The following is a 19170-nucleotide window of genomic DNA, read 5'->3' as shown; positions in this document are numbered from 1 at the left end:
AGTTCTATTTCGAAAATGCGATCTAAGCTTCATCAAAACCTAATGTTACTCTTGAAATGTACTACCCCCTTTAATGGAAAAAAAAAAGACATAGAAAGCCAAACTCAAGTAAACAAAACGTTGAAAGATGATGTGAATCATTCGTTCATTCTTCGTCGTAATATGATGATGGTGATGATGATGATCAACGAAACCTTCTTACCTCCCTCTCGAACTCGAGCAAGGTGAAAATATTGGCTTCCCTAACATTGTTGATCATCATCATCATCACTAGAGTAGTATGAATAGTGGTGGTAATATGAAACAAGTTTGATCATCCAAAAACTTGACTCTTGCCTGAGTCACATGTCCTCTTCATCCTGCCACACCCGACCATCACTACTCGTACTACTCTAAGGGGGTGTTTGGTGTAAGGATGCTTCTTAGTGGGTTAAGTTGAAAAGGGTTGAGATTAAAGTAATATTAAACTCAAGTATTCAAGGAGTTTGATATTCCCTAATGTTATCCAAAAAACAGGCATGGATAACATGGCAGACATTTAATACACGTGGCTGACATCTGGCAGAATTCATGCTCGACTATCGACCAGGAAGATATCTATTGGCGCAACACTCAATCTCTATATACGACTAGCCTGGTCGTATACACGCTATATACGGAGAAAATCTTATGTAGTTATGATCAAATCCGAAATCATCTCCCATGATTTCCTGAGTATCTGATTACTTAGGAAAGAATATCTGTAACAAATTAATGTAATCTTCCTTGAGCCTATAAATAGAGAAAGATAGCTCAAGGAAAATGGACTTTTTGCTTTCTAATTATCTGAGATTAGAGTTATCATATTTGATATATTGTTTTGTTCTTCAGAGGTTTGTGAAACTCATTGAACCCTAGTTTTTTGATCACTCCTTTGAATCCTACATCAATAACAGTTCAAGTGGACGTAGGTTGTTACCAGATTCTGGGGCCGAACCACTATAAACTCTCGTGTGCTTTATTGTTTTTGTCATCATTCTCATTTCAACGTATTTGTCCACAGCAAGCATATTTGACTCCGTGTCAGTTAGCTAAAATCAGGGTCAACACCTAAAAATAAACTAAAAATGAGACCCACACCAACATAAACCCTCCACTCAAATTCATACCAAATAAAGTTTTGGTTTCACATTCCTATTCCTAAGAACCCAAACCTGGCAATTTGTGTCATCGTGTCATGTTCGTGTTCGTGTCCTAGCAGGTTAGCGTGTCTAAATGGTCAATCCTAACCCGACCCGTATATGTTTCGTGTCAAGAAATCTCAACCTTAACCCAACCTATCGTGTTCGCATGTCGACCCACCGTGTTTACGTGTCGACTAGATTTATCATGCACTACATGTTGATCGACATGATTAATATCACATATTTGATTTATTTTGCATTTTTTAATTATATCAATCTATTTGGCTCATTTGAATAAAATACTATATAAAAATATATAAAATTTCAAGTAACAAAAATGATGAAGTAAATAATTTATCACAAAATATCAATATAAGTAATAAAATTCTTAACATTAATTAATTATTTAAGTGTGAATAAATTATGCTATATTATTTTAAGCGTGTTGTTATTTGGCATCTTAATGTGTCCAACACCACATGAGGGACACTCTATAGCTGGTTAGCGATACCCCATAATATTTATTAAATTCAAATATGTGGGACCCGATATTGGATTGCACCAATAACAGTATGCTATCTCCTTGTGGTACTGGGCACCAGTGGTACTTCTTAGCAATTCTCTTATTTTAAAGAGTTTTCTTTCTTCTTAAGATTTATTTTATATGAAAATAAATAATATTTTAACAATAAATTAATAATTTTAAAGATACAGTAAATTTAAACAGGTCAATTTGTGTCAATTTCGTATGATAAAGGTCAACACTAACACAACTCAAAAAAATCGTATTGTAATGCGAGTTCAACCTAATTTCAACCCACATCTATTTTTCATAACACTAACCCGCAATAATTAGAATCCTATTGTTGTGTCGTAATTTTAATTGTCACTCCTATCCAAATTACAAAAATACTTAAGATTTTAAAAAATACTAAAAATACAGAATTTAGAAAAAAATTGCAAAATAAAAAATGGACATAATTGTAAATATAGACCAAGTTTGCAATCACTGTACTTTTTTTTGCAGCAAATATGGGCCGCAATTCGATAGATGTGGGCAAGTATTCTTACTGAAACATGGGCCAAGAAACAGTCAGTTCGGCCCAAGAGAACAGACTTGAAAAGAAGCGTGGGAAAATTCTGAAAGAGAGAAAAGAGAGGAGAGACGACGACGACCAAGGCGAAGAAGATGATGAAGATGAGTGTGTCATTGGTGCTGAAGCTGATTTTAATGGTCTCCTTCCTCTCTGTCGTTACTTGCATCGACGATAAATGTGCTGCTTGTAATGCTGTTGCTGTAAGCTCAAAATCTCTCTATTCCAAAATTTAGATCCAGAAATGTTTATATATTTGATGAAATTCAGTGAAATCAACATAAAAAATTCATGGATTTTTTTGGCAGGTGGAGCTTGAGCGAGGCCTTTCCAATGTAAGATCAACTTTTTTTCTTTCTTTGTTTTAAGAAATTTAGCTGGGAAATTTGTTTAATTAATGCATTTCTAATGTAATGGATTCATCAGGAAAAGCCTAGGAATCATTTGGATATGAGACACCGTTTGGATTCTAAAGGTCAACGGAGAGGAAAGGTTATTGATTACAGGTATGGAAATGTGGAATGGGATGATTTCAATCTCTGCAATTGTCCATAATCTTGTCAGATTAGTTCATCAATATTTGATTATATGGGTCAGACTATAATTTTTCATTATAAATTATGGTGCAAAACTTGATAACTTAGCTTAGAGGAGTGACTGATTGTTTTAAGGAAACTTCACTTCCCATCTCAGAATGTTTCTAAAGTATATGAATTTTCTATAACTCAGAACACAATGGAATAGGATGATTTCAATCTCAGCAATTGTCCATATTCTTAATAGATTAGTTCTTCTACTATTTGATTGTATGGGTGAGAGTGTAATTTTTCATTATAAATAATAGTGCAAAACATGATATCTTAGAGGACTGACTGTGTTTTAAAAGTATATGAATTTCAATAACTTAGAACACAATGCAGAATGCATCAGTAGTAAAACAATGGATCGTGTGCTAATCAAATTATATAAATAAGTGAATTTTTCAATCAACTTAACAAATTATGTTGGAACGATTTTTTTTTTAACAGAATGAGTGAGCTGAGAGTTGTTGAACTTCTGGATGGCCTTTGTGAAAAGATGCAAGATTACACTCTTAATAAGGTAGCCTATGGTGTTCTTTTAGTATCTTTTTTCTTTGTGCTTTGATCTTTTCGAAAATCTCTTTCTAAGGCATTCTTGCTATTTCATGTGATAGTAAGAAGCTAAATGGCATCTTTCATGGTAAGGTATGATGACATTTTTGTCTAATTTCCCGTGCCCAGGTCAAGTCAACTGAACAAGAGGAGTGGATCAAAGTAGATGACTGGGATAATCTCACAGGTAAGTATTTTCTGTTGTTGCTCCAGTTGGTGACTCGTGATGCCTCAATTAAATATTCTAATCAATCAAATGGGGAGCATAGCAGGAAACTTGCTCTAGAATGAAATATGGTTTTTATTCAGTTTCTTTGTAATGATTTTTTCCCCTGTTGCTTTTAGATAAACAAGAAGCTCGTGCTTATTCAAAAGACATCTCAACTTATTGTGGAAGGTGAGAGAATTTGACTTTTGTATTTGTTATGTAATTAACACTTGACAAAGATGATTAGCATAATCTTTGTTTGTGATACAGGTTACTTGAGGAAACAGAAGATGAGGTGAGTTCATGCACTCCCATTCTAAAAATTTGAAATTTACTAAATGTTGATTTTATTTGGTCATTATTGACAGTTCATTTTATCTCTTACCTGTATAGTTTTCGGAACTGATAAAGAAAGGATCTGTGAAAGTAGGAGATGTAAGCAAGGTTTTATGTCAAGATTTGAGTAATCACTGCAGCAGAACAAGGTAAGTTATTTCTTAACAGTCTTCTCTAGGATACTTTGCTATGTATACACCAATTGGCTTACATCTAGATTTTAAGAAATGATCAATCTATGTGCAGCAGTGGTTCTTACAAAGGAGATGACCAAGATGATGAATCAGATGCAGAACTGTGAGTTTCTCAAACTGAAGTTGCAGACGGGGCAAAATATTATACGGCGTCAACAGTCGAATAACTTACGAACAAGTTAGTGGGCAATTTTAGAAAAGTGATTATTAATATGTTAAAAGTGAGAATTGCATATCAATCCAGTAAAATTTGGTATGTGCATTGAAGTTATGTGATGTACTATTTAAACACTCTTATTCCTACTACTTGACTTTAATTTTCTTTATAGAATCAATCTAGGAACTGGGGCCTTCGTTTCTCATTATATGTTTTTGATTGATTGTAAACGTCAAAGTTGGAGACAGTAATTGCTGGGATAAACTATTGGATCTTCAGTAGTTAAACATTAAGTGTCATAAAAATGTACTGTTCCTCATGTAGTAATAATAATAATAATAAGGAAATAGAGAAGATAACAAAAGCTTAGTTGAAAAAAAAAGGGGCAAATCTCAGTGGTCATGTTTCTCGTAGTGGAAAAAGAATTGCGAAATAGATTTCCTAACTCAAAAATCAAACAATGAGCGGTTCCAAACTGCCAATGGATACAACATTTCTCTCTCTCTCTCTCTCCCCGATGTACAACATATACAGTAAGAAAGAATAGATCTTATTTCCCTGAATCCACCAATCATCAATCATGGCACGAACAGCAGCAGTGGGCATGGGAAGAAAAAAAGAATACCACCTAACCAATTCGAACCCTTTGTGTTGTTATCTGTACAGGCCAGTTTCTCTTTGCTTTGCTCCCAAGTCAGGAATTACAATCCAATACGCCCTTGAGTAAATTAAGACCTTCCAAAGATATACTTCTCCTCACTCGTGTTTGAGGTATTTCTATCCGAGGGGGTGGGTCTGGCGAAAAACATACCACGATAACAGTCAAATTATCGCAAGTGTTACGCTTGAGCGCCTCCCTAACCAGCTCTCTGGAGCACCTTTCAGGATCGTTGTGGAGCATCAATTCCTTCCTCACTATAGTTACTGCGCATTGGCTGCTCATTACGTCCCATAGTCCGTCACACCCCATTATTAAAAACTCGTCGTCCTCAGTCAGATGGGTCTCCTTCAATTCTGGCTCCGAACTCAGAGGGCAGGCAGAACCTTTCGGGCCTTTCATATGCCAGTCACCGAGGGCGCGAGCCACAGATAATTGGCCGTTGAGATAGCCATCATAAATGACCCCTCCGAGTTTCTCTATTCGCAGTTTTTCAGATGTGCAATTGGGTTTGTGATCGTTTGACATCTCAATTGCTCTACCTCGCCTTCCCAACACGGCTCTACAGTCCCCAGCATTAGCAATGATCATGGTCCTGAAAAGAAGTAAATAAAAATGTAAGCTGTTGAAAAGTTTTCAAGAGTGCGTGTCGTGTCATGCAATTATACACAAGAAGCAGCTTTGGGGCTACCCAGCTTACCTCCCAAAAATAAGGGCAGTCAATGCAGTGGTTCCAGAAGAGATATCAAGAGAGCTGGCATCCGCAAAAGCATAGTCAGCTTTCAGAAAGGCGCCCTTAATTGCTTTCTCCAAACATGTTGGGAAATGGGAGTCCTCCACTATGAATTTGAGGATGTTATTTCGAATGAAGGATGCTGCATCCACACCTCCATGACCATCAAATACCTGCAATGTTCGAAACAAGCTCATCATCAATTATACACACTCCACAAATTAGAGTAGCTTAGCTATAAAGGCAGCAACCAAGTTAAAAAAATTAACAAGTACTTCATCACAAATTCATCTGTCCCAAATTTCTCAATTCCAGGTAGAATTTTCATCTCTGTCTACGGTACTGATTATGTACAGGCAATGGGATAGGAAAGACTCACCCCATAAAAGGCTCCAGGAGATGGGATCTGCGGTATATCGCCTATATGTTCAACAAGACCATCTATGCATAAGTGTTCATCCTCCATGTGCTGTTTAGGTCCTCTTTCGGCACAACTTCCAGATCTGAAAATGGGTAGAAACCCAGATTTCTCATCTGAAGGCGACTTATCGGGAATCATCCCAACATCCAAAGTCTGGAGAAGAGTGAAAAGAAAATGAGTTATGAAGTTATCATTTTTTCAGTGTATTATAGCATCACAGAATCTGGTGTTAATATACATGGAAATGTATCTAAAAATAAACAAATATCTTAGCCGCAGAAAGACAAATGCAACCATTTGGATTACATAGATGTTGAAAATATCAACACAATTTTATCTTCCTACATAAATTCACAAGTTCAAAAAGCTGACAAATTGAAGGTCCCAAGTAATATAAATCTATTTCACCAGATATGGTTTCTGAGCTTCAAACAGCAGTGTCATGCTTTGCTTCCTTCAAATATGTGGAAGAACTACAGAACTTACAACTATGTTTCAACTTTCAAGTGCAGATACAGATATAACAATCCACCTCGAGGACACGATATCTCGTCTATTTCAAAATGAAAACAAAAATGTAATTTCTATATTGAAAAGATAATTGTATCAACTATCAAGGGTAGGTGTTGAAACTGTTTCATGATCACCATAATGTGTGGAATAAGACAAAGTTCAAAACCAAAATATCAAACGTTTAGCATAGAAGTACTGATTAATAAAAACATACCACATAAACAGAGAAAATAGCAATTGAAAAACTCACCAAATCAGCAGTTGCCAACAGCTTTAAAGAGCTCATAGTATGCCGCACGAGATGTCGTGGAGGCTTCCCGTTTGTGTTCTGTTGTTTTATACCATTCAGACTCTCTGAAGTTTCATCTTCCATGGCCGATGCATTGTCCTTATTGTAACCACCTTCTAAAAGTGTGTATGGAGGTGAAAAATCCATACCCGCCGCCATATTGCTTCCAAATCACAGATTTTACTTCCTTGTTATATAAACCTCTTAAAGAGCTACCCCGATTCCAAGTCAAGCAGCTTATTATATCATCAAACTTATAAAGATCTCGCTTTCATATGAATTCTCACTTACGAACTCCAATCTAAGAGAAATAGATTGTCTTTGTCTATATAAAGAAAACCAATTGCTTCACGACATCTACCCTAATCTTTCTCGCTCAGAATTCAATTCTTTGGCAAATCAAACATCCCACGAAACCCCAAAAAATTCACTCTTCTAAAGCACGTAACAAATTGGACAAGAAGCAGAAGACACTACCCGAAGGCACAATCTCAGAACCCCTCTTCTGTGAAATCGTAATCTTAGAAGGTTCGGAGGGGCTATCCCAAAATTCAGAGTAGGAAAAATGAGAGCCAGCAAAAAAAAAAAAAATAACCGGGAAAGATCACAATCGAATGCGAAAAGAGAGGATGTCTTGAAGAATTATAAAAACACGAAACCGTATGATAAAAAAGTAGAAGAACCCTCACGGATGACGATGGCGATGGCGACTCTTATGCCTTGCCTTCTTCTTCTTCTTCTTCGTCTTCGTTGTAAAGATCAATGAAAGCCCTAGGAACGATGTCTGCACCAGACTAGAGAATCGAAAGAGAAATTCAAGAAGGATGAGTGAGAGAGAAAAGGAATGAGCGCTAAGCCGTTGGTATATGGTTGGTCACCGGCGATTCCAGGTAATCCGGTGGATCTCGCAGCATGGGGAAAGTGTTTCCGGACACGTGTCGGGATTTTATTGGAGGGCTATATGAGTCACGCGGGTGTACTCGTGTTAGTTCGTGGATTGGTGCCGCCAGAGCTTCCCAGCCGTTCGATCTCTGAGAGCACTGTAATGGACGGTCAGATCCTCATTTACGGGGTTTGATTCGTTGACGGCTACTAAAGACCATAGCCTCGGATTCTTTGAGGACACGTGGCAGGTTATTATTTGCAGAGTGGTTATTTCGGCTAAGATTTAATGTTAAATTCTTTTTTCTTTTCTTAGTTAGCCCCTTGAATTTTGATGGGTTTATTATTGAGATTTTTTTTTAATGATTTTGATAGTTCTTTAAAAAGTAAAGGTGCTGGATGTTAATTGTTATATATGTATATTACTATTTGCAACCAAGTAGACACGTACCAAAAATTATAAAAATATAAAAAAATATATTTTTATACAAAAATAGGAAACTTTACATTAGTATTAGTGGTGACAATTTGGGTCATAACACGATGACATGACACGACACGACACGATTAAGGTAAACACGAACACGACACGTTTAATAATCGTGTCGTGTTCGTGTTTGAGTTTTTGACACGTTTAATAATCGTGTCGTGTCATAATCGTGTTGACCCATTTAATAATCGTGTCGTGTCATAATCATGTTGACTCATTTGATAATTGTGTCGTGTCATAATCGTGTTGACCCATTTAATTATCGTGTCGTGTCAGACACAATAACACGAATACTTTACATAGGTTTTATGATTTTTTTCGTATAGTTATGATCAATCGCGTCATAATCGTGTTATCGTGTTCGTGTTCATATTTCTGACACGTTTAATAATCGTGTCGTGTTCGTGTTTACCTTAATCGTGTCGTGTCATAATCGTGTCGACACGAATCTAACACGTTTACAGGAATTGCCAGTCCTAATTAGTATAGTATTATCAACAAAAATACCTACCCTAAAATAATTCCCAAAACACAATAGCAAAACAAAAATAATTACAAAAAAATAGATATCCAATTTAAAAATTATTTTGATTGTATAAGCTCAATTTATAAAATAAAACTTAAGTAGTAACACATCTCACAAAATGTGAGATTTTCTAGGTAAAATTGCCACCCCATTTTTTTTTTGGATTTCTTAAAAATTATACCGATTGTTACCTTTTAAAAAATGATTTCACTTTTGTATTATATTATAAGATGAGATACATTTTGTATGTGTATGATATATTATTATTTAAGATACTTTTTGGTTAAATTTTAATATATTTTAGAAATTAATGAATTATCATATAGTATAAAAAATTACAAAATAGGTTATTAGCAAGGTTATACTATTTTAGGATACTATATGGGAACTTTTAATTGTAAAATAAAAATATATTTTGTCATTACTCATGTAATTTACGTTTGAATTATAATAATTTTATTCATTAACCAAGTAGAAAAGAAACAAAAATGCACATTTTGGCTACTAATTAAAATTAATTTTTTTGCTTAACCAAATTAACTACTTTTGAATCATAACACAAAATCGACCCATTTAAATCATCTACTATAGCTTTGGTGAAAAATCTATACTTGTCATATACTAAAATGATTCACTCGAAGAGTAAGTCAAGATGGTACCACCCTTAAGCCCAAACAACAAGTGATGGTGCTATTAGAAAAAACTTCTAAAGTTGCAGGTATACCGTACGATCTCGTAAAAAAACGACGATATAAAGGAAATGAGTGTCTGGATTTTGTTTATCTCGAATCGAATAGCTCGTTCCAATGGTACCACCCCCAACGTAAGAGTGGCCGGAGCTGGTCACTCTCGTAAAAAAGTATAATTCCTATGATAAAACTAGGGGTGGCAATTCGTGTAAACGTGTCAGATTCGTGTCGACACGATTATGACACGACACGATTAAGGTCAACACGAACACGACACGATTATTAAACGTGTCAAAAATATGAACACGAACACGACACGATTATTAAACGGGTCAACACGACACGAACACGATAACACGATTATGACACGATTATGACACGATTAATCATAATTATACGAAAAAAATCAGAAAACCTATGTAAAGTATTCGTGTTATCGTGTCTGACACGATTATGACACGACACGATTATTAAATGGGTCGACACGATTATGACACGACACGATTAAGGTAAACACGAACACGACACGATTATTAAACGTGTCAAAAACTCAAACACGAACACGACACGATTATTAAACGTGTCGTGTTCGTGTTTACCTTAATCGTGTCGTGTCGTGTCGTGTCGTGTCATCGTGTCGTGACCCAAATTGCCACCCCTAGATAAAACCCCGAAAATATTATGTGTTCTACATAGCAGATCGTAGGCCCAAACGGCAACAACTGTGGCTGCTTTAGAATAGCTAGGCCCAACCGGCAACAAATGCTGATTTTTGTCACATTCATTCGTTACAATGTTGGACTTTTTTTTTTTTTTTTTTAAGTATTTTTTTTCTTCTATAAATATTTTTGTATAGTAAAAGCAAATACAAAAACGTCATACTCGATATATTCTAAACAATGCAAAATTATATAAAAAAAAAAACAAATAAAAAAACATGTAATACATGAAAACTTCTTTTTATTATTTGATTAATTGTGTCTTGTGATGGGTAAAAAGTGACATAAAAACTTTTTCACATTTGGTTGGAATATCTATTATCTAGATGCAATGGAAAAAAGCCAAGTTTAATCTGATAAGATTATCTTAATCATTAGTTAGTTAAAAATTGAAAAAAGTTAAAGTAATCATTTTAAAAAAAAAAAAAACTTATAATTCAACATCCATAGACAATAAATATTAATTTTTTTTAAAAAAGAAAAAGAAAAGAAAAGGTCAATAGTTATTTGGTTATTGGGTCACACAAATGCGTTACACGTTTGGAACAATAAATAATAATAATAAAATAATAATAATAATAATAATAATATACGTGATAGGATTGATCGAAGCAGAAGGTGTAGGCCACTCTGTACAATTGTGTTGAAGGGAAAAATAACTATAATTGTTCTGCAGGAAAAAGCAACTGCCTGTTGGAAATAGTATTAGTTTGTTATATTTATTTTATTTTATTAAAAAAATTTTACATGTTTAAATTAAATATATTTCTTATAAAAAATTAATAAAGTCATCATAAACAAAAAATATTATATTACATAATATATATATATATATATATTATAACTAGTCGATATAGCTAGCTAAAATTTGAATTATAATAAGAGAAATTAGTAAAAATGATTTTTTTTTAAGTAATTTTGCACTCTGACCTACTTTTGATAATTTTTTTGTAAAATGACCTCTATTTAAAATTCCACTAGTTGTCTAAATTTTTCGACCAGCTCTCTAAAATTTTCGACCGACTGTTGGAATTTTTCGACCAACTGTATAAATTTTGAGAGTCCATTTTACTAAGAATTATTAAAACTAGACTAGAGTGCAAAATAACTTTAAAAAATATGTCATCTTGCCAAATGACTCTTATAATAATAATAGTATTATAATCTTGTTGATGATATAATCACAAATATGTAAAACTTAAGTTATCTTAAGACTATCACTTTTTATGTTCTTAATTATTTTCCTTTTTTTTTTTTGCCTAAAACATGAAATTGATATATTTTGATAAATTATAATTTAAAATATTATGAAATACAAAAATAATATTACAATGTATAATAAACTCTTATTAAAGTGGTTTGTAAATTTAAACTTACTAAAGTAAAATGATATCTAATAAATATATATTATAAAAATATTTTTTGAACCAAAAAAAAATTAAGAATTAAATATTGTTTATTTTATTACAATATTAATTTATTTTAAATATTTTATCTTGATTAATATATAATAAATAAGTTTATTGCAAAAAAAAAAAATTCAAAAAACTATTTTAAAAAAAAAATTAAAAGCTGAGTTATGTCTTTATCTATTAACTGTAACTTCTGAAAAAATTCTTCAATAAATTGTTTTTTGACCGTTTACCAAACACCATTATTACACAATTTTTTTTCTTCAGAAAACAACTTTTAACATTTTTAAAAGTGGTCACAAACGGGGCCCATATCTCATACAAATTAGAAAAATATATTTTCAACGATCTCATTATCATTTAGAATATTAAATGATAAAGTGCTAACTTGTGTTTTTTTTAATTGATTTGTGATATATATATATATATATATATATTTGGGGAGAATTGATTCACGAGATTGAAATCATGTGTATTTAGAACAATTTGAATGGAGTGCTAAAAATATGGTGCATTCTTATATTTAACATATTTTAGAAAAAAATATCACTTTAAAAAATGTGCCAAATTTAGTACAATAATAAATATTATTTTTTTATTTATCATATTGCCACTATTTTAGTAGTTAACAATTAATGACTAATTATATTTTTTTACAATAAAAAATGAAAAAATATTAATTTTTGTATATTATCAATAAATATTAAATGAATCGTTGATTTTTTTTAATTAATTTGCATCTGTGTATTGGAGAACAATTATAAATGTTGAGCCAAATATAACATTGACTCACTTTTTGTGCTAAATTTACATGTTGCATTAGAGATGATCTTATTTTGTAGTTTCTTGATTAAGCTAAAATATGAATTTAGATTGTGTTAGTGAACAATTTTCTTCTTTTTTTAAAAAAATATAAATAATTATTTAATTTTTCTAAAAGCTTTATCAAACTCGATTATATATTGAGGAGGATCATTACAATATATATAAATATATATATGTTGTTGCTATAATAAATTTATTTGTTCCATATCATCAATTTTAATACAAAAAAAAAATATTTTCGATTGGAAAAATAAAAATATAAATCTTGAACCAATGAGTCTTTTAACACATTTATTAAAATACACTAAATCTTAATTTTAGATCTAATTTTTACACTAGCTTTCATATTGATTTCTTAATATCATTTAGATTTTATATTATATTTAGTTATTTGATTCATTTCAAATAAGGAGAGATGACAGAGGAGAGTTATATTATTAAAAAAAAAAAGCTAAAAAGAAGAACAGTAATTTATAAAGGTAGAGAAGATACCGTTGTAATATGTAAAAAAAAAAAAAGAGAGAAGTAAAATAGAGAATTAGATATAGAGTGGGTTTTTGATAATTTTTCTTTATTTTGTGAATAAATATCTATTTTACATAATTTATTGAATATTCTCCAAATTTTATAGTTCTACTTAAAAAAAAATTATTTCAATCATATTTATTAATCATCAGGGTGAGAATGGACTCAATGGCATAGCCATATATAGCTTCCTCTTGAAGTGGTGCTGGAATTTGGGTTAAAATCAGAGACAAAAACAAATGGCATAAAAGAAAAAGTATGTTGAAAAAGTGAGTTGGTGGATGTAATAATCTCATGTTATGCATTATTCTAAAGCTAACTTTATTCTTTTCTTGGCGTATATATATCGATAAACATAACCCCTTTGACCATGTTGTGTATTATGTTATTTTCCCTATTCTACAAGTCATCCATGTGACCCCACACATCCAATATGCTATGCTATGCTTCTCTAGATTTGAATGACATGATTGGTCACTAAATGGAATTGTAAAGTAACTTGCATTATTCTCTCGTCTTAATTATGATAATAATGTTCCTAATCCCATAGCATATATCAGTATTAGTGTGATTTAAACTTTAGATCTTTACGTATGTACACACATATATATCTTTATCTCCAACAAAGAAGCATATTTACGCTGTTACCTACTAAAATTCCCAATACCCACTTGTGTTTGGAGTTTGGAGCACGTGATTTTCGGATTCTTTGTTGTTTTTTGAGTGTTTTTATCTGTAACAATTGAGCAAGGGGACCAGGGGTTTTACCATTTATAGACCTTTTTCCCTTAAACCCACACCCCATATATTTTTTCTCTGTCTCTCTTTCTGTTACTTTTTTCAGATAGGGAAGGGAGGAAGGAAGAAGATTGGGATGGCTCCACTCAACTGCTTTTGGGTAAGTTTTTTCATTTGGGTTGAATTGAATATAATTATCTTTGATGCATCGTTTGGGTTCCAAACCGAACTCAAAAGTTGTTATCTTTGTGATTTAGAGTTTTACATTAGCAATAGAATCTAATCCATTCTTTGACTTTTTCTGGGCTGTGTTTGTGTTGTGCTGTGATGCTAGCTGTATTTCTGGATTCTTATAGTTTTTGCTCTTAATGATGTGAAACCCATCAAAAAAATGAAACTATAATGTTTATCACGTGTGGATTAAATGCTATCGTCATTGCCAGAATAGGTAAAAATGAAGTCAACTTTGCCAATTATTAGATGAGAGAGCTCCTTCTTCTTTTTATTTTTGTTTCTTTTTATATTACTTTAGTAGGGAAGAACAAGAGCAAGAACCTTGGTTTAACTTCTTTAGGATTAGTTTTCCCATTCCCCAATTACTCTTTTGGTTGAGCAAAAAGATAGTTTTGGTGCTTAATTTGTTAATAAATTTGTTCTTTGTCCAGCTTTCTGTCAAGAAGGGTGAGGTTTTGGGGTTGACATATCGAAACACATTAGAGGAGTAATGGTCTGCGTATTAGGAAATCTTGTATACTCATGAATCAAATTCTGAACCAATTTCGTCTTGGAGGATATGGATCTGTGTCATATTGTATCAGAAAGAAAATTTTGTTGCCAGCTGAAGATGAGGTTGATTTGGTTTTTTCCACTTTTGTTTATATGCCTTGGGGATTTTCCATTTGGGCATGGTAAAAATGTTTCTACAAGGCCTGCTGTTGTGAATATCGGAGCTATCTTCACTTTTGATTCCACAATAGGTCGAGTTGCCAAGATTGCGATTGAGGAAGCAGTGAAAGATGTGAACTCAAATTCCAGCATTCTTCAAGGGACTAAACTTCTTGTAACCATGCAAAACTCCAACTGCAGCGGGTTTCTTGGCATGGTTGAAGGTACTTTGGATTAATTCGTACCAGTTTGCTTGCACAACTTTTTGTTGTTTTATTTGGTGTTTGTTCTTGATTATCATGGCCAGAAATTTGTGAAGTGAGTACAATAAAATAAGCTAATGACTGTGTTGTTTACAGCTTTGAAACTCATGGAGAAAGATATCGTTGCCATTATTGGCCCGCAATCATCAGTTGTTGCACATATAGTATCCCATGTTGCAAAGGAACTTCAAGTTCCTTTATTATCCTTTGCAGCCACAGACCCAACTCTTACTTCCCTTCAGTTCCCATTTTTTGTTAGGACAATACAGAGTGATTTGTATCAAATGACTGCAGTGGCTGAGGTAGTTGATTACTATGGTTGGAAGGAGGTAATTACCATTTTTATAGATGATGATTATGGACGGAATGGTATCTCAGCTTTAGGTGATCAACTTGCACAGAGACGCTGCAAAATTTCCTACAAGGTGCCAATTCCCCCAGGCTCTGAAGTTAGCCGGAGTGAAATCCTGGATCGTCTTGTAAATGTTGCATTGATGGAATCTCGAGTTATAGTTCTTCATGTAAATCCAGATTCGGGTTTCATGGTTTTTAGAGTGGCACAATATCTTAAAATGATGGGAAATGGGTTTGTATGGATAGCCACAGATTGGCTTTCATCTGTTTTGGATTCTAGTTTTCCACTTCCCTCAGACATCATGCAGTCAATGCAAGGAGTGCTTGTTTTGCGCCATCACACACCCGAATCAGATAGAAAGAGAGCATTTGCGTCTAGGTGGGCCAAGTTGACTGGCGGTTCACTGGGATTAAGTTCTTATGGACTTTATGCTTATGATTCTGTATGGTTGGTTGCTCATGCTATTGATGCATTTTTCAATCAGGGTGGGGTTATTTCATTCTCTAATGATTCCAAGATAAAAAATTTAGAAGGTGGCGAACTTCGCCTTGATGCATTGAGTATTTTTGATGGTGGTAATCTTCTTTTGAACAACATATTGCATAGCAATCTCATTGGTTTGACAGGCCCCATCAGGTTTGATTCAGATAGATCTCTTGTTCTTCCTGCCTTTGATGTTATTAACGTGATTGGAACTGGTTTTCGACGAATTGGTTACTGGTCCAACTATTCTGGTTTATCAATCATTCCTCCAGAGACACTCTATGATAGGCCACCTAATCGTTCAATGGCAAACCAGAAGTTATATACTGTTATCTGGCCAGGAGAGACAACGGTAAAGCCTCGTGGTTGGGTATTCCCAAACAATGGGAAACAACTAAGAATTGGTGTGCCAAATAGGGTCAGTTTCAAAGAATTTGTGTCAAAAGTTCACGGAACTGAAAATTTGTTTAAGGGTTTCTGCATAGATGTATTTGTTGCTGCTGTGGGTTTATTGCCTTATGCAGTACCATATCGATTTATCCCATTTGGAGATGGCCATGAAAATCCAAGCTACACAGAACTTGTGACTAAGATCACCACTGGTGTAAGTTCTCCATTGTGAATATATTATGTTATTCAAATGTCTACAATTTTTTGCAGATGACTGATTTTTTTTCCCTTTGATTATCTCTCAGTTCTTTGATGCTGCTGTTGGTGATATCGCAATTGTCACAAACAGGACAAGGATAGTAGATTTTAGTCAGCCATATGTTGCATCTGGCCTTGTTGTAGTAGCTCCATTTAAAAAGTTGAACACTGGTGCCTGGGCGTTCCTGCGGCCATTTAATGGACTTATGTGGGCTGTCACTGCAACCTTCTTCATTGTTGTGGGAATAGTTGTGTGGATCCTGGAACATAGGACGAACGATGAGTTCAGGGGCCCTCCTAAAAGGCAGCTTATAACCATTCTCTGGTGCGTTCTTAAGTTGAATAATACATATCAGACATGCCTAATTTGTATGAAACTTTTATGTAGCTCATTCACTCTCTTACATATTGATGTGATTGAGAGAGCTTATGTTTGTATAACTATGCAAAATCTTACCATTTGATTCTAGAGCTTGCTATAGAATCAAATGGTAAGATTTCTTAGCAATTACTTCATTGCTGATAACTTTCTTAGTGATTAATTCATTTCTGATAAATCTCTTGTTTGTGAATCTCAACAGGTTTAGCCTCTCAACTATGTTTTTTGCTCACAGTAAGTATTTATGTCTGTCTATAGTAAAGTTTCAAAAAATGAGGTAATTGCTCAAGCAAAAGTTGATCTGATTGAGTTGGTTTTGTTATCCCTCTTGCAGGAGAGAACACCGTGAGTACTCTTGGTCGTTTTGTGCTGATTATATGGCTCTTTGTGGTTTTGATCATAAACTCGAGTTACACTGCGAGTTTGACATCAATCCTTACAGTACAGCAGCTATTTTCTCCCATTAAAGGGATTGAAAGCTTGAAATCCACTGACGAGCCAATTGGGTATCAAGTGGGATCTTTTGCTGAACATTACCTTAGTGAGGAGCTAAACATACCTAAGTCTAGGCTTGTTCCCCTTGGTTCACCTGAAGCTTATGCTAAAGCACTTCAGGATGGTCCTAAGAATGGAGGCGTGGCAGCTGTGGTTGATGAACGCGCTTACATTGAGCTCTTCCTCTCAACACAATGCAAATTTAGAGTTGTTGGCCAGGAGTTCACTAAAAGTGGCTGGGGTTTTGTGAGTTTTTGATTTACAGTCATCATTCGGTTAATTTTTTTTTTTTTAAATCTAGACTCTGCCTAACCATACAATATTTGGGAACCAGAAAACTATAACAATTGTTATGTAGGTATCCAGAGGGACTTGAACCTCAGACCTTATGGGAGCAAACCTCTTGCTTGATTGTCTGAGCTACCTCTCTTGGGTTTCATTTGGATAAAGATTTTATAGCCTTTGTATAAACTCTTGACATTTCTTTTTGTCTCATTGTGACAGGCATTTCCAAGAGACTCTCCACTAGCCATTGACATGTCAACCGCGATTCTCCAGCTATCTGAAAATGGCGACCTTCAAAGAATCCATGACAAGTGGTTGATGAGAAGCGCTTGCCAAATGGAAAGTGCTGAACTCGAATCTGATCAGCTTCATCTCAAGAGCTTCTGGGGCCTCTTTCTTATCTGTGGTGTTGCTTGCTTCCTTGCTCTTCTCATATACTTCTTCCAAATTATGAACAAACTATGGCGTGGTTCTCCACCGGATTCTGTTGCAGGCGGTTCAAGTGATATGAAATCAGGGAGGCTTAGGCGGTTTATATCATTGATTGATGAGAAGTCAGAGAACTCCAATAAAAGGAGGAAAGTGGAGAGATCATTATCTGAAAATGATAAGCGGAGGCAATGGGGAGGTGATCCACAAACAGAAATAGCTAACAGAAATAGCATTCACAACATCAATTAACTTATGTTACTTGTAAGGTAATTGTTGATCAGGTAGTGCTGAGTCAAAACTCTTACCAATTCTAATTGTTAATATTTTGTATTTATTTGGAAAATATATACATGTGTATGTATGCAGGAAAGTGGAAGAAACATGAGAACAATTTATATTCCATTTCTTGCCTAATACATAATTAAATATTATATATAAAAAATAATAATAGATGCTTATGTAAAGCTCAGATTGAGTGAGTGTATTAGATATTATCATATATGCTTATGTTCAGCTCATCTTCTTTTGCTTCTTCAAAATTTTGTCAGGTGTCGTGATTGAAATGTGTACTTTCTATAAACATGGAAATGTGATGCTTTATGCTTCTTAGTATACCATAATTATAAAATATGCCAATATAATTATACATCACAAAAATATATCATTTTGCAAATATTGGACAAAATTGCATATCCCATTAACAACCCCCTCTATCTCAAACTATCTCTCTACCACGATGGCACCACCACCACCTCCCCACGGAAGTAGAGCACCACCTCCCATCACCATTGAAGCACCCCATCAAAGCACCAATCCATTTTTTTTTTACAGAATTAATGATTCAAAATCAAATTGAAAACACCTTAGGAATATTCATTTAAAACGCATCTATGTATGATTTCTTGGTTTTGCTCGTATTCTTTTTCATGTCTATCTTTGAAAATCTGCAAATTTTGAACAAAATGATGCTTTTGCGTTACTTTTGCAATGCTCCAGTGGTTCTTTTATGATGTTTAACGACGCTTGACGATACTTTTAATAATGGTGTCATGATAACATGATTTTTGGGCAAAAAAAAATTTTACAATGCTTAATGATGGCTGTATGACAAATTGATTTTAATTTGGCAAAAAATGATGTTTAACTATAGTTTTGTGATGCTTTGCGATGACATCTGATGAAAACTTTGGTGAGACATAAATTTTTACTCAACATTGGTTTGAGGTGATTTATTTTTTGG

The 19170-nt window shown here is 33.9% G+C and overlaps 3 protein-coding genes across 4 annotated transcripts; 2 read left to right on the top strand and 1 right to left on the bottom strand.

Annotated features, from left to right (window-relative positions):
- The first annotated feature begins 2303 nt into the window (after window positions 1–2303).
- On the top strand, window positions 2304–4572 carry LOC133803923 (uncharacterized). 2 transcript variants are annotated; one of them, XM_062242069.1, is made up of 9 exons: window positions 2304–2460; window positions 2566–2592; window positions 2684–2763; window positions 3286–3358; window positions 3520–3577; window positions 3736–3787; window positions 3869–3893; window positions 3992–4083; window positions 4184–4572. In XM_062242069.1, the coding sequence occupies exons 1-9, from the start codon at window positions 2353–2355 to the stop codon at window positions 4233–4235; spliced, it is 567 nt and encodes a 188-aa protein (XP_062098053.1). In that variant the 5' UTR covers window positions 2304–2352; the 3' UTR covers window positions 4236–4572. The 2 variants fall into 2 exon arrangements, with proteins under 2 accessions (XP_062098053.1, XP_062098052.1); XM_062242068.1 differs by having other exon boundaries at window positions 4181–4572.
- An 87-nt stretch (window positions 4573–4659) lies between these two features.
- Window positions 4660–7730, bottom strand: LOC133803922 (probable protein phosphatase 2C 27). Its single transcript, XM_062242067.1, has 4 exons — window positions 6861–7730; window positions 6056–6250; window positions 5644–5849; window positions 4660–5538 (listed from the first exon to the last, which is right to left on the bottom strand). Exons 1-4 carry the CDS (start codon window positions 7056–7058, stop codon window positions 4980–4982), a joined length of 1158 nt encoding a protein of 385 aa, XP_062098051.1. The 5' UTR covers window positions 7059–7730; the 3' UTR covers window positions 4660–4979.
- Window positions 7731–13563: 5833 nt separating this feature from the next.
- Window positions 13564–18459, top strand: LOC133803920 (glutamate receptor 3.3). Its single transcript, XM_062242066.1, has 7 exons — window positions 13564–13865; window positions 14371–14814; window positions 14950–16295; window positions 16387–16664; window positions 16921–16952; window positions 17053–17459; window positions 17718–18459. Exons 2-7 carry the CDS (start codon window positions 14499–14501, stop codon window positions 18177–18179), a joined length of 2841 nt encoding a protein of 946 aa, XP_062098050.1. The 5' UTR covers window positions 13564–13865; window positions 14371–14498; the 3' UTR covers window positions 18180–18459.
- Window positions 18460–19170: the final 711 nt, after the last annotated feature.

The sequence above is a fragment of the Humulus lupulus genome, chromosome X (assembly GCF_963169125.1).
Source record: "Humulus lupulus chromosome X, drHumLupu1.1, whole genome shotgun sequence".
Taxonomy (NCBI): Eukaryota; Viridiplantae; Streptophyta; class Magnoliopsida; order Rosales; family Cannabaceae; genus Humulus; species Humulus lupulus.
Note: the sequence above shows the minus strand (reverse complement) of the source record. Positions and strands in the feature narration are given on the sequence as shown.

Excerpts from the sequence above, each read along its gene's own strand:
- LOC133803923 (XM_062242068.1), top strand. The coding sequence starts at position 2,353 with ATGATGAAGATGAGTGTGTCATTGGTGCTGAAGCTGATTTTAATGGTC. Across the intron at positions 3,578-3,735 it reads TGACTGGGATAATCTCACAG|ATAAACAAGAAGCTCGTGCT; the intron begins GTAAGTATTTTC and ends TGTTGCTTTTAG. Across the intron at positions 3,788-3,868 it reads ATCTCAACTTATTGTGGAAG|GTTACTTGAGGAAACAGAAG; the intron begins GTGAGAGAATTT and ends TTTGTGATACAG.
- LOC133803922 (XM_062242067.1), bottom strand. The coding sequence starts at position 7,058 with ATGGCGGCGGGTATGGATTTTTCACCTCCATACACACTTTTAGAAGGT. Across the intron at positions 6,251-6,860 it reads TGTTGGCAACTGCTGATTTG|ACTTTGGATGTTGGGATGAT; the intron begins GTGAGTTTTTCA and ends ACTCTTCTCCAG. Across the intron at positions 5,539-5,643 it reads ACTGCCCTTATTTTTGGGAG|GACCATGATCATTGCTAATG; the intron begins GTAAGCTGGGTA and ends ACTTCTTTTCAG.
- LOC133803920 (XM_062242066.1), top strand. The coding sequence starts at position 14,499 with ATGGATCTGTGTCATATTGTATCAGAAAGAAAATTTTGTTGCCAGCTG. Across the intron at positions 16,953-17,052 it reads AACTATGTTTTTTGCTCACA|GAGAGAACACCGTGAGTACT; the intron begins GTAAGTATTTAT and ends TCCCTCTTGCAG. Across the intron at positions 17,460-17,717 it reads CTAAAAGTGGCTGGGGTTTT|GCATTTCCAAGAGACTCTCC; the intron begins GTGAGTTTTTGA and ends TCATTGTGACAG.